The sequence below is a fragment of the Mobula birostris genome, chromosome 5 (assembly GCF_030028105.1).
Source record: "Mobula birostris isolate sMobBir1 chromosome 5, sMobBir1.hap1, whole genome shotgun sequence".
NCBI lineage: Eukaryota > Metazoa > Chordata > Chondrichthyes > Myliobatiformes > Myliobatidae > Mobula > Mobula birostris.
This window is the reverse complement of record NC_092374.1, coordinates 130,273,514-130,288,368: the sequence shown is the minus strand read 5'-3', so window position 1 is coordinate 130,288,368 and position 14,855 is coordinate 130,273,514. Positions and strand designations below refer to the sequence as shown.

Genomic DNA, 14,855 nt, shown 5'->3' with positions numbered 1-14,855 from the left:
TTAAGGTTTTCTGCATTCCGTTGTAAATGTAAAGCGTCTGATGACCTAAGAGGTGTTTCCATCCATGGTAACAGCATTGGGTTCTTACACAGCTATAACATCAAGAAGGGATCACTACTGATGGAAAATAAATGTTGAAAAGTGCAACTTACAAGTTTTTACATGCACTTTTAATTTCTATACAGATGTTAGCACTCTCCACAGAAGCAGCTTAACCTTTAATAGAGAAAGTCTCCACTGCTAGTAACTAGAAAAGAAGCTGGCTTAGATAGTGTTCTGGTCCTAAAGCTCCAGCCATTGAATTTGTATTGTCTGAGATCATTCAAGCCTTTGGCCTGTGAGAGTGGAGTCACTCAGTGGGCTTACTGAACAGGTGGTTGCTACAAGGGTCACTAGGTATATTTAGCATCTGAAATCTGAGTAAAGCCCTCACTGATTGGTCCACTGGTTCACAGGATAATTTAGACGCTGCTACAGCCAGTAGCTCTTGACCAGCGTTTCTTGGGAGGGGAGCGTTGGGCAGGCTGTAGCTGCTGGGGAAATTTACCTGTAAAAAATAACGGGTAAGATCTGGTTATTTCTATCTTGATTGTGATTAACTGTATTTTTGTAAGGCAGTGATGCTTTTAATCTGTGCTTCAATTAATTTGTAGCGTGCCTCGCCAGGATGGAATAATTGGATTCTTGACCTCTGTTTAACATGCAGTAAAAACCTTCTCCATGATTCTGGTTTATGACATTCTCCTCTTGGTGTACAATCTATAATGGTTTCTTGTTCTGAGATTTTTGCAGTAAGTTAACCAGGTCTTTGGATATTTTTCTTAGCAATTTCAGAAAAAAAGCTGAACAGCCTGTGTTCCTAAATTTAACCATGGGTTCTGGTTGCCTCAGAAGGAATTGCAACTCGGCAAGCTAAACTAAACCATCCAATCACGCAGCAGTATCAACTTAATATGATACATAACTCTTAGGCTGAGTAACAGCTGTTGGAAACTCTCAGTGGTTGATCGAGATATTTCCCTTCCAATCCCCATTACAGAATCACCCACTGTGCCTTGCTGTTAACTGAGCATGCAAATCATTCCTTGGATCAAAATTGTGCACTGTCATCAGTAGAAATTCATTTATTTAATCATTTAACATTAATGCCTTTCACCCTTTTTCTTTGGCTGTAAACTAAAGAGTTGCAGAAACTGAGATTCCTGCAGCAATTGGATCGTGCCCGGTCTCATTTCTGTGAAGTCGATGCTTATACTTAAACGCTGACATCTAACAAGTATTTTTGTGCCTGGTATGTCAGCCATTAGCTATATGTCTTTCCAGATATGTATGTTGGCCTCCTTCAAACTTCTTCACTGATACCATTGCAGACGCCATAGAAATAATTTCCATTGGTTTATCCAACTTTTGTCCCATGTATTATTTTTTTGCCATTTGATTTAGAATCTGACAGGCAGGAAAAATGGAAGATGAAGAAGGAGAATATGAGGAATATGAAGAGTATGAAGAGTATGAAGTGGAAGAGACTGGAACGGTAAGAAGTGGAATACAATTACAGAACTGTTGCTACCCCTAAAGAACTAATAAATGTACTTTCTCATTGCAACTTTGACCTAACAGCAAGCATTTAAAAATAATTGCCAGTGATCTCTTTCATCAATAATTGTAAGTCATATTCACAATCATATTTGCTTTAATAACTCATTAAACTTCATGGTAATATTTTCTTCAAAAGTGGCAATATTTACCCCATTGATTTGTCGATCTGTTGAACAGAGTTGGCAACTGATCTTAGGTAAAGAGAGTTCATTAAAATAATTAACAGCAGACGAATATGTAAAATAATCCTGTTACCCTTACCCAGAATAATTTTTATTTCTTTAGCCAAGCCTTTTATGTGTCAGCATCTCTTAAATTGAACCTTGCATTTTATGTTGAAGGATTTATTAAGATTAAACAGACAAAAACAAATCCTTTTGCCTGTAAACTTAAAATTAAAATCGCTTAAGTTATTCCACTAGGAAACTAAATTTTCCCTCTGCTTTCTATGATATGATTCAGTGCTATTTTTTTCATCATGCCAGAGTCTGCGTTGGTTGTCAGCACTTCATGAAGGCATGCTGAGCTCACACACAAATGTAGCATCCAAGTTCAAACAGGCTGAGGAGTCAGTTCTCAACCTGTTGGCTAGAAAGTCTACTGGGAGAGATGAAATAAGAATTTTGTATAATTAAATGATGTGGATTTTCTTTATATTTTCATTTTGTTGTTACTTTTCCTCTGTAGCATAAATATTAAAACATAAATATGGTCTCACATCAGTGAAGGGCTTATGATGAACAATCAATGAGTTATCAAATTATTAGTTATGTAAATTAACTACTAAACGATAATTTTAGACAACATTGGCTATTATGTTATTAAATCGTCATTTATTTTAATTAACTGCTAAATATTAATTTTAGACAATATTGGCTATTATATGGATTTTAGTAGATCCTGATTTACTTTTTCCAGTCTCCTTGGTAAATGAAGCTTTCTCAGTAATTTTGAGCTCATAATTTTGGATTTTGTTTGGTTTCACCTTGTGGCTCACTTATTAATTGCCAGAACTAATCGGTGCACTTAGGGCAGTATGGAAGCATAGGGCAATCGCTTTACAGTGCCAGTGATCAGCAATCAGGGTTCAATTCCTGACACTGCCAGTAAGGAGTTTGTACGTTCTCCCCATAACTGTGTGGGTTTCCTCTGGGTGCTCTGGTTTTCTCCCACAGTCCAAAGATGTACTGGTTGGTAGGGTAATTGGTCATTGTAAATTGTCCCGTGATTTGGCTAGCGTTAAATTAGGGTTGCTGGGCAGCGCAGCTTGAAGGGCCGGAAAGGCCTACTCTGCGCTGTATTTTAATAAAATAAAATAATAAATAAAATAAAATTTCAAAGACGTACAGTTAGAGATAGGATTGGCAAGTTGTGGGCATTCTACGCTGGCACTGGAAGTGTGATGACACTTGTGGGCTGGCCCCAGCACAATCCTCACTGACTTGACTTGGCGCAGAATGACATGTTTCACTGTATGTTTCACTGTGCGTGTGACATATAAAGCTAATCTTTAGTCTTTTTCCATTAATACCCACTGGATTTATTCCACCTGTTTAATTATATCACTGCTAGGGATTGCTTCATATGGGCTGTCAGTCTTTGTGAGTTGAAAAGCTCTTAGATTGTTAGCTTTAATGAGAAGCTATTTGGCAGATAGTATTTAAGCAGTTACTGATAACATAAAGTTGTGCTTTGTGGAAGGATTAAAACAGGATGGCTAGGGCGTTGCCAAGTTTGACTTAATTATTAAGTGTACAGCCAAGGTGGTGGTTGTCCATTGTGTCAAACAATGACAGGAAACCTGGACGGGAGATTTTTTAAAGTGGAAAAGCTGTTGCACTGGGGCCGCTCACTCTCTCGACCTCAGAAGTCCGGGTCCAGTGGTATGAAAGGCATCACAACTGGGGTCTTTCTTCTTTGCACTGGATGACCATGACATCTTCTGTGCCTTGTCATGCCCTTTGCTCTCCACAGAGCATTGCAGAACCTCCTTCCTGGCCATTGGATCTTGCCGTAGAACTCATCCGCCCAGTCCGTCAGAGCCTGACTTTGCCTCTAGGACAGGAAAGTCCCTATCTCACCAGGGCATAAAGGCCGCCAACTACCCACACCTGGTTTAGCCTGCCTGTTGAAGCAGTGCACAGGGATGTGGTCGCTGTTGCATGAAAACAGCTACTTGGAGCCACAGTGAGAGCAGAGTGTCCAGTGGGTTCAATGGTGAGCCAGATGCGTGGAATGGACACAGCAACTCCCTTCATCAGAAGTGCAACTCCTCCCTGGACACCCCATACAGCCCACTGCTTAAGGTGATATTGAGCCAAATAGACCAATGATATTATTGGTCATTTCTCAGTCCAAGTCATGATATAGCATAGAACAGAACATTTTACCCATCAAGTCTACACTATCAGTCGCTCATTCACACCCATCTGCACCCAACCCATTGTGATTATTCTCCCCACATTCTCTTCAACTGCCCCCAGATTCTATAATGGGCAATTTACAAAGACCAATTACCTACTTCCAGTGCATCTCTGGGATATGGAAGAAAGCCCACAGGGTCATAGGGAGAATGTGCAAACATTGCATGGACAGCATTGGAGGTCAGGATCGAACCTGGGTCACCAGTGCCGTGAGGCAGTAGCTCCACTGGCTGTGCGGCCTGTCTTGGTCTCTTCCATCTGTCCAGTGCCCAGTAGCAGAGCACTTTGGTTGATTGTGGTAACCCTAGTGTAGGAAAAGAGAAGATGCACCTACCTGCATGTTGATTTCTACCTTCCCTCCTCTCCCCACACATACCTGAAAATCATTTAAAAAAATGAATGGTTTAAATGATTCATTTTAACATCAGAGAATGTATATAATATACAACCTGAAATTCTTACTCTTCACAGACATCCACGAAACAAGAAACCCGTAAAGAGTGAATGATAGAAACATCAGAACCCCCAAACTCCTTCCCCCCATATAAGCAGCAGCAGAAGCATTGACCCTCCCCCTCCTCCTCTCCCTCTCCCCCACATGAACTACTTGAATCTTCTCTCTTCTCCTCTCCTCTCCTCTCCCCAACTGTACTTGAAAATCATTTTTTAAAACATCAGATCATTGGAACTAGAAAATAAAAAACCTAGCAGTCCGGTAACACCAATGGAAAGAGATAAATAGTTAATATTTCAATCAAAATTGGTGGCCTTTGATCAGAAGTATCAATTTCTCTTTCCGCAGATTCAGAATGACCTGGCTGCATGATTGTATTTAAAACAATTTTTTTTTTCAAAATTCATAAGTTCATCATTTGCCTAAAAATCATTGTGAAGAACTTAAAGCAGTCATTGGAAAGAGTATTAAATTATTTTATTGCTTTAAAACCTGAAGGAGATTTTGTTTATGAATTGTGAATATTTGTCACTTTGCTGTTTATCTGGGATAAACTTCTTGTCCTTTTTGCTGTTGTCTTATTATATAGAATAACTTCATTTCATTTCATTCTACATACATTGCTTAAAACTGCCTGAACTAAATGAAGGTGTCCTGAGGCACATCCTGTGTCTCCAGTACAGTGTACATGGTGCTTGGTTATCCATACCTTTGTTACTAATCTCATACAACCTGCTTCCCACCTTCATCTTCCATTGTTCAAACATTAAGCCAAAGCCAGTTCATATTATAACCTATGAAACGGGCAATGATGCTTTGTGTGGATAAGAATTCATTTGGCATTACTGAAAACAAAAGCAGTTCTCATGCCATCATTGTGAAGAATTGTTTTTCAAACATGCCCCGCTTGTCTCATTCTGTTGTTACTTATTTGACAATTCCAGCTCTGGTGAGAGTCCATGAGGTCATGTTAGATATTTGAATTAGAAATTGTTGGCTGGTATAGTGCTTCAGCTCTGAAAATCAGAGGGTGATTCCAATCTTGTGTAGGAAATATAAGTTAGCTCCAGTCTGGCTGTAATGAGCTAATGCCTCTTTAAATAGATCAGGGCACAAAATAACAACAGGTTCAACATGCATGATGTAAATCAGGTAACACTATAGGATTTGCAAAAGGTCATCTGAGGAGATTATTCACATATCCCAGCACTGCTGTTGATCTCATTATGAAGTTATAGTTACTGTAGATAATTTTTGTGGGATATACAATAAATATCATTCACCATGACTATAATAGAGTTTTGGGAGTTCTAAAAATCTTTAATTGAATTAAATGTAGCATTGTCTTCAGAAAAAGACTTAATTTCTTGCAACTCTGAAACGCAAATTATTTCACTTACAAATATGTTGTAGGCATAATTCTGACCAACTTTATAATTTTATATTGATCCTAGAATGTGTTTAAATTGGTTTGGTTTCAATCCTTGTTTCATTGTTGGGCCACTGATTCCTTCCACTGGTAACTCAGATTTCCCTAACCTCTCTCTTTGATTACTTTTCAAAGTTAACCGCAGTAATTAACAGGTGTGGAAAGTCACTCCTGAAATTGAACTGTTTTTTTGCTCATCTTTCTAGATATGTAACTCACCTTAATATGATAAGTGTGGCAAAACAATTCCCTGAAAATGAGGGTCCAGTTACATGAAGGAATTTGAAAGGATGAATCCTTTTGAAGATAAAAGAAGATTTAATGAAGGGTTTCAAAATGATCAAGTATTTATATGGATTAAGGGAAGAGATTAGGAAGTGAATGATCAAAGAAAAATTAATTATGATATGAGGAGGAAAGTTGTGTTTTGTAATAATCCCGAAAAGATGGTTGAACTGGGTTTTTCAAAAAATGGAAAGTGGAAAAAATAAAGATTTTTGTTGAAAAAGTCAGAGTGTAAGATTAATAATTTAGATGTTTCAATGTGTAAGACACAGTGGGACAACTAGCCTTCTGTGAAGTGAGATTCTTTTAATTCTTCTGTATATTAAATTTTATACAATTGGATTCAGAATTGATAAAGATCATTTCAGTCATAGAGTCATACGGCTTCGATGCAAGTCACGATAGTTATTATTGTCACATGTATAAGGTGCAATGAATGACTCACTCAATTCATTACAACAGTGCATGTGGCCATGCAAAGGGAAACCATATCAAAGTGCAGAATGAAGTTTTTCAGTTACAGAAGAAGTGCAGTGCAAGTAGACAATGCGTGCAAGGTCAGAATGAATTAGGTTATGAAGTCACGAGTCCATCTTATCGTACTGGAGAGCCATTCGATAGTCTTAAGGCAGCAGGATAGAAGCTGTCCTTGAGCCAGGTGGTACGTGTTTTCAGGCTTATCTATCTTCTACCCAATGGGAGAAGGGATATGGGAGAATGTCTGAGGTGGGTGAGATCTTTGATTATGCAGGCTGCTTTACCAAGCCTTTGAAAAATGTAGACAGAACCCATGGAGGGGAGGCTGGTTTCCGCTGTATGTTGAGCTGTATCCACAACACTCTGCAGAGCAGTTGCCATATCAAGCTGTGATGCATCCGGACAGGATGCTTTCTGTGGTGCATTGATCTAAATTGGTGAGGGTCAAAGGGGACATGCCAAATTTCTTTAGCCTCTTGAGGAAGTAGTGACACTGGCGAGCTTTCATAGCCTTGGCTGGACTATGTCAGGCTTCTATTGACATTCGCTCCGAGAAACCTGAAGCTCTCAACACACTCAACCTCAGCAGCATTCATATAGAGAGGAGCATGTGCATTGTCCCTCCTCTTGCTGAAGTCAATGACCAGCTCCTTCTTTTGTTGCTGACATTGAAAGAAAGGTTGTTGTCATAACGCCATGTGACTCGGCTCTCCATGTTCTCTGGCTCACCAGCCTGTGATGGTATCATCTGTAGGTTTGTAGATGAAGTTAGAGTGGAATCTCACCAAGCAGTCTTGAGTGTACAGGGAGTAGAGGAGGGGGCTGAAGATGCAGCCTTGGAGGGTGCCTGTGTGGAGAATAATCCTTGTGGAGGTGTTGCTGCCTATGCTTACAGATTGCAATCTGTTGGTGCAGCAGTTCAGGATCCATTTGCAAAAGGAGGTGTTGAGTCCCAAGTCTAGGAATTTAGAGTAATGCACACAAAATGCTGGAGGAACTCAGAAGTCCAGGCAGCATCTGTGGAGAGGAATAAATAGTCCATGCTGTGGGCCAAGACAGTATTTTATGTGTGTTTCTCTGGATTTCCAGCATTTGCAGAATTTCTCGCTTCTAGCAGTTTTGAGTTGAGTTTGTTTGGAACTATAGTATTGAAGGCAGAGCTGTAGTCAATAAACAGTGGTCAAAAACAGACACAATGGCTCAGGCAGCATCTATGGGGAAAATGAAGGCACCTTTCCTCAGACTCCATAGTTGCTGCCTGACTTGCTGAATTCCCCCAGCGTTGCTTAATAGTCTAAGATAGGCACTTCACTCTCCAGACACACTAGAGATGAGTGTAGGACTAGGGAGATGGCACCTGCCACAGATCTGTTTTGATAGCAGGCTAATCGCAGTGAGTCAAGGTTGTTTAGGATCCTGGAGTTAATAAGTGCCTTGACCAGCCACTTGAAGCACTTCATGGTGGTGGATGTTTGAGCCATGAGGCTGTAGTCATTAAAGCATGTTACTTTGGTTTTCTTATGTACTGGTAGGAGTGCGGTCTTCTTAAAACAAATAGGACCCTCAGATTAAAGTAGGGAGGTATTAAAAACTCTGCAAATACCCCCATCAGCTGATCTACACAGGACGTAAGGACCAGGCGAGGCCCATCATTTGGGCCACATTTTGTAGATGTGGAAAAGTGGAAAGCCAGTTGCCCAATAGATGCATTTGCCAGTGTTTGGTTCGTAACCTTTAAACCCTTCCAATCCATATACAGTACCCGTCCAACTATCTTTTAGATGTTGTTATTGTGCTTGCCTCACTATTTTCTCTGCAGCTCATTCCACATGCATCCCACCCTTTGTGTATATGTAAAAAAAAGTTGTTGCGGCCTCAAAAAGTGGTACAGTCTCACAAGTGTCTTGTACAACACACAATGACATTCCTAACTGAACTCATCCTGTTTACCACTGATTCCACTTTCAAGGAACTGTGTACTTGATCTTAAAGATCATCCTTTTCTACAGTACACCCCAGCGCCCTGCTATTCACCATAAAGTTCTACTTAGATATGATTTTCCAAAATTCAATACTTCATAGTTTTTGATAACCTTCTTCAGAGTCCCCCATATCACTGATGTCAGTTTCATCTTATTTATTATTACCAGAAAAGGAAGCTATTCAGTTCACTGGGTTAATATCAGCTCCCGTTTGATCAATCACTTCACTTCCGTTCTTTATCTCCTGTTTCCTTACAACTCAGAGATACTCAAATGCCCATCAACTGCCCTTCAGTTCTTTTACCACCCACCTACACCAAGGGGTAATTTAGAGTAGGTTACTAGCTCATCCGAAGGAAACTTACCCAGGTGCACAGAGAAAATGAATGCTCTAAATGACAAGCAACTAAGTCAGGGTCGGACCTGGATTCCTCAACCTGTGAAACTCAAAATCAGACAGTCACAGAAAATTTACAACATGGAAGGTGGATGTCTGGTTAATTGTGTTCCTGAAGGTTACAGAAGCATTATCAGATCTTACCTCATCTTCCAGCACTGCTGGAGCCAAGTCTTCAGCTACACACAATAGACACAAAAGATGCTGAATTGTAAAACCAACATCCTTTACGGAGGATACCTATTCTTTAAACTTTACTCTTTAAAAAAACTATGGAGGATAAGTTACTGAACTAGACATCTAGGGACCTGAACTCAAATCCTGACGTGACAGCAAAAGAACGTAAATTCTCTCTTCTCCCCTCTCCGATTGCGCAGAAGATACAAAGGCCTGAAAGCACCAGGTTCAAGGATAGCTTCTATCCCAGACTTCCAAATAGATCTCCTGTGTGATAAGATGGACTGTTGACCTCACGTGATCTTATAATCTTGCACTTTATTGATTACCTGCTCTGTACTTTCTCTGGAACTGTAATATATTATTCTCATTCTCTTACTGTTTTTCTCTTGTACTACCAAATTGCTCTGTATGGGCAGCATGCAAGACCAGCTTTTCATGGTACCTGTGATAAACCAATTTCAATTCCAATTAATTTGGAAAAAAAAATCAACAGCTCAGGGTAATGATGACCACAGAAACAACTGCGTTGCATTAAAACACCTATTTTGTTCACTGCTGATAGTCGGGGAAGGAGAAGTGCAATTCTCACTTGATTTGTCTAGTCATACTCAGAGTCATTTAGCATCACGTGCAGAAGCAGACCCTTCAGCCCATCTAGTCCATACTAAATTGACTAGATGGGCTGAAGGGTCTGCCTGGTCACATTGACCCACACCTGGACCATAGCCCTTAAACCCCTTCCACCCACGTACTTATCCAAACTTCTCTTCAATGTTGCAGTCAAACTCACATCCACCATTTTTGCTGGCATCTCGATCCACCCTCTGAGTGAAGAGGTTTCCCCCTCGGACTCGCCTTAAATATTTTATTTTTCAGCCTTAACCTCCGATCTTTAATTCTACTCTCACCCAACCTCAGTAGAAAAAAAAACTGCTTGCATTTACGCATTTACCCCATCTATATCCCTCCTAATTTATTTCAAGTTGTCTATTCTGTCCGTCTAGAGCGGTGGTTCCCAACCTAAGGGCCATAGGCCCCTCAGTTAATGGTAAGGCTCCATGGCATAAAAAATGTTGGGAGCCCCCAGTCTAGAGCAACTTCATATAAGTGATATTTAAAAAGCACAGCAATCGATTATTTTCTCTTGAAGTGTACTTAGCAAAAGACAAACAAATTCTGGCCTTGGCATTGAAGTCTAGATACTGAAAAAAAAATAACTTAAAAAACTTATAATTTGAATGGTAAACCACTGAAAAACTGAAGAAGGAAAAGTCTTAATTTAACATTTTCCACAGCCTTTGCATGTCCCAAAGCACTTCAAGCCAACAGAGTACATTTGAGAAAGAGTCAGCATTGCATCGTGCAAAATGCAGTAGTTAGTTGGTGGACAAAAACTCTCACAAGCAACACAGAAATACATGAGCAGGTAATTTATTTTGGTGTTATTGATGGATTATTATGAGCAGAATGTAAAGGAACAACCCGTTCCCTTTGCTCAGGTAGTGTCAGGATGACTTCAACATCTAACTTTGGAAGAAGATGATGTGACAGATTGTACCCTTAAGAGTGTAAATTGACGTAACAGAAGGGTCAAATCTGCGCTGCATCACTAAATAAATAGATAGCTATTGATGTGAGGTCATACACAACTTTTGACATGGCATTTATTATTAGATCAGGGTATCAATGTGGAATAAAATAAAGCAGAGTTGTAGAACTTTGACTGAACAGAATGGCAGAACAGACTTGAGAATAAGATTAGAGGGCTTGTCTACTGAGTCCTTATGGGTGGAGCTGAGAAACAGGAAAGGTATGGCCACATTAGTGGGATTGTATTACAGACCACCCAATAGTCAACGAGACTTGGAAGAGCAAATCTGCAGAGAGATAGCAGGCAACTGCAGGAAACATAAAGTTGTGGTGGTAGGGGATTTTAATTTTCCATACATTGATTGGGACTCCCATACTGTTAGGGGTCTAGATGGTTTAGAGTTTGTAAAATGTGTTCAGGAAAGTTTTCTAAATCAATATATAGAGGGACCAACTAGAGGGGATGCAATATTGGATCTCCTGTTAGGTAACGAATTAGGGCAAGTGACAGAAGTCTGTGTAGGGGAGCACTTTGGTTCCAGTGATCATAACACCATTAGTTTCAACTTGATCATGGACAAGGATAGATCTGGTCCTAGGGTTGAGGTTCTGAACTGGAAGAAGGCCAAATTTGAAGAAATGAGAAAGGATCTAAAAAGCGTGGATTGGGACAGGTTGTTCTCTGGCAAAGATGTGATTGGTAGGTGGGAAGCCTTCAAAGGGGAAATTTTGAGAGTGCAAAGTTTGTATGTTCCTGTCAGGATTAAAGGCAAATTGAATAGGAATAAGGAACCTTGGTTCTCAAGGGATATTGCAACTCTGATAAAGAAGAAGAGGGAGTTGTATGAAATGTATAGGAAACAGGGGGTAAATCAGGTGCTTGAGGAGTATAAGAAGTGCAAGAAAATACTTAAGAAAGAAATCAGGAGGGCTAAAAGAAGACATGAGGTTGCCTTGGCAGTCAAAGTGAAGGATAATCCAAAGAGCTTTTACAAGTATATTAAGAGCAAAAGGATTGTAAGGGATAAAATTGGTCCTCTTGAAGATCAGAGTGGTCAGCTTTGTGCGGAACCAAAGGAAATGGGGGAGATCTTAAATAGGTTTTTTGCGTCTGTATTTACTAAGGAAGCTGGCATGAAATCTATGGAATTGAGGGAATCAAGTAGTGAGACCATGGAAACTGTACAGATTGAAAAGGAGGAGGTGCTTGCTGTCTTGAGGAAAATTAAAGTGGATAAACCCCCGGGACCTGACAGAGTGATCCCTCGGACCTTGAAGGAGACTAGTGTTGAAATTGCGGGGGCCCTGGCAGAAATATTTAAAATGTCGCTGTCTACGGGTGAAGTGCCGGAGGATTGGAGAGTGGCTCATGTTGTTCCGTTGTTTAAAAAAGGATCGAAAAGTAATCCGGGAAATTATAGGCCGGTGAGTTTAATGTCAGTAGTAGGTAAGTTATTGGAGGGAGTACTAAGAGACAGAATCTACGTGCATTTGGATAGACAGGGGCTTATTAGGGAGAGTCAACATGGCTTTGTGCGTGGTAGGTCATGTTTGACCAATCTGATGGAGTTTTTCGAGGAGGTTACCAGGAAAGTGGATGAAGGGAAGGCAGTGGATATTGTCTACGTGGACTTCAGTAAGGCCTTTGACAAGGTCCCGCATGGGAGGTTAGTTAGGAAAATTCAGTCGCTAGGTATACATGCAGAGGTGGTAAATTGGATTAGACATTGGCTCGATGGAAGAAGCCAGAGAGTGGTGGTAGAGAATTGCTTCTCTGAGTGGAGGCCTGTGACTAGTGGTGTGCCACAGGGATCAGTGCTGGGTCCATTGTTATTTGTCATCTATATCAATGATCTGGATGATAATGTGGTAAATTGGATCAGCAAGTTTGCTGATGATACAAAGATTGGAGGTGTAGTAGACAGTGAGGAAGGTTTTCAGAGCCTGCAGAGGGACTTGGACCATCTGGAAAAATGGGCTGAAAAATGGCAGATGGAGATTAATACAGACAAGTGTGAGGTATTGCACGTTGGAAGGACAAACCAACGTAGAAAATACAGGGTTAATGGTAAGGCACTGAGGAGTGCAGTGGAACAGAGGGATCTGGGAATACAGATACAAAATTCCCTAAAAGTGTCGTCACAGGTAGACAGGGTCGTAAAGAGAGCTTTTGGTACATTGGCCTTTATTAATCGAAGTATTGAGTATAAGAGCTGGAATGTTATGATGAGGTTGTATAAGGCATTGGTGAGGCCGAATCTGGAGTATTGTGTTCAGTTTTAGTCACCAAATTACAGGAAGGATATAAATAAGGTTGAAAGAGTGCAGAAAAGGTTTACAAGGATGTTGCTGGGACTTGAGAAACTCAGTTACAGAGAAAGGTTGAATAGGTTAGGACTTTATTCCCTGGAGCATAGAAGAATGAGGGGAGATTTGATAGAGGTATATAAAATTATGATGGGTACAGATAGAATGAATGCAAGCAGGCTTTTTCCACTGAGGCAAGGGGAGAAAAAAACCAGAGGACATGGGTTAAGGGTGAGGGGGAAAATGTTTAAAGGGAACATTAGGTGGGGCTTCTTCACACAGAGAGTGGTGGGAGTATGGAATGAGCTGCCAGACGAGGTGGTAAATGCGGGTTCTTTTTTAACATTTAAGAATAAATTGGACAGATACATGGGTGGGAGGTGTATGGAGGGATATGGTCCGTGTGCAGGTCAGTGGGACTAGGCAGAAAATGGTTCGGCACAGCCAAGAAGGGCCAAAAGGCCTGTTTCTGTGCTGTAGTTTCTATGGTTCTATGGTTCTATGATAATTCCTGCTGCTATGTTCCTATATATTATGACTCATTTAAAAGGACTTCCTAAGCATAATAGGAATAAAAGATATTAAGGTAGTTTAAACTGCAGGATTCCTAATGGACTCACATAGAGCTGGAAAATGTCTGGGCAAAAACAAAAGTGATACCATTTTGGTTTTGATTCTCTGTGGGATTTGCCCCATTGTAGCACTATACTCATGGAGGTGAGGAGGTGACAAAGGGAAAAAAGATTACAGAGATTAAAAAGGTAACAAAGGTAAATGCCTGTGCAGGCGTGCATGAAGCAGCAGTTTTATGTGTGTTCCTGATATGGGTCACTGGGCTGTCAGATCAAGATCACCACATTGCATGAGAATATGCTGATGAATATCATTTTTTTCATGATAATGATCAAAGCAAAATTGTGCAGTCTGTCACTGATGCTTGCAAGGATAAGATGGAAGCTCCAGTCTTTGTGCCAAATGACGGTATGATTTGCTGATCTTTGACTTACTAGTGATCAATACCATGAACCAACCCTTACCTTATCAACATAGAGGAAACTGCTGTAGAAAAATCAGGTTCTAAGCAGATTTAAACAAACTGTTCATGCTTGAAAAGAGGACCTACTGATTACTATCTCCAACATAACTCTCTAGTGAGTAATTCAAAGCAGGAGCCAATCCAGAAGAGCTTAGTAGGAATTCAAGTCATTAGTGGGGACATTTTCCTACACGTTCTAACAGCAGGTATTACCGAGAATTCTGCAGAGACACAGAGAGGATCTGGAATGCATGTACTTTGTTTATTCAGCTCTAACTACACTGCCCATGCAATATGCTATCATCATCATCACTATATACCTCGCTGTATGACGTGGGCGATCATGGTCTCATGACCATGATTATTCTTGGTAAAATATTTCACAGAAGTGGTTTGCCATTACCTTCTGCTGGACTGTGTCTTTGCAAGAAAGGTGACCCCAGCCATTATCAATACTCTTCAGAGATTGTCTACCTGGTGTTAATGGTTAGATAACCAAGATTTGTGATATGCACCAGCTGCTCATACGACCACCCACCACCTGCTCCCATGGTTTCACGTGACCCTGATCGCGGGTGGTCTAAGCAGGTGCTACCTCTTGCCCAAGGGAGACCTGCAGGCTAGCGGAGGGAAGGATCACCTTACACCTCCAGATGTAGCTCTATCTTCCCACACCCCCCCCCACCCAATGCATGC

General features: G+C 40.6%; 1 protein-coding gene across 11 annotated transcripts in view; it reads left to right on the top strand.

Moving 5' to 3' along the window:
* The first annotated feature begins 474 nt into the window (after positions 1–474).
* Positions 475–14,855, top strand: part of neb (nebulin) — a 355,138-nt gene continuing 340,757 nt past the window's right edge. For 10 of the 11 annotated variants that reach the window (XM_072258677.1, XM_072258676.1, XM_072258675.1 and 7 more), the window contains exons 1-2: positions 475–563; positions 1,444–1,534. In XM_072258677.1, coding sequence (XP_072114778.1) covers positions 1,463–1,534 — 72 coding nt within the window. In that variant the 5' untranslated portion in view covers positions 475–563; positions 1,444–1,462. Of the gene's footprint in view, positions 564–1,093; positions 1,292–1,443; positions 1,535–14,855 lie in introns of those variants that run through there. The other variant, XM_072258666.1, reaches the window with a different exon arrangement.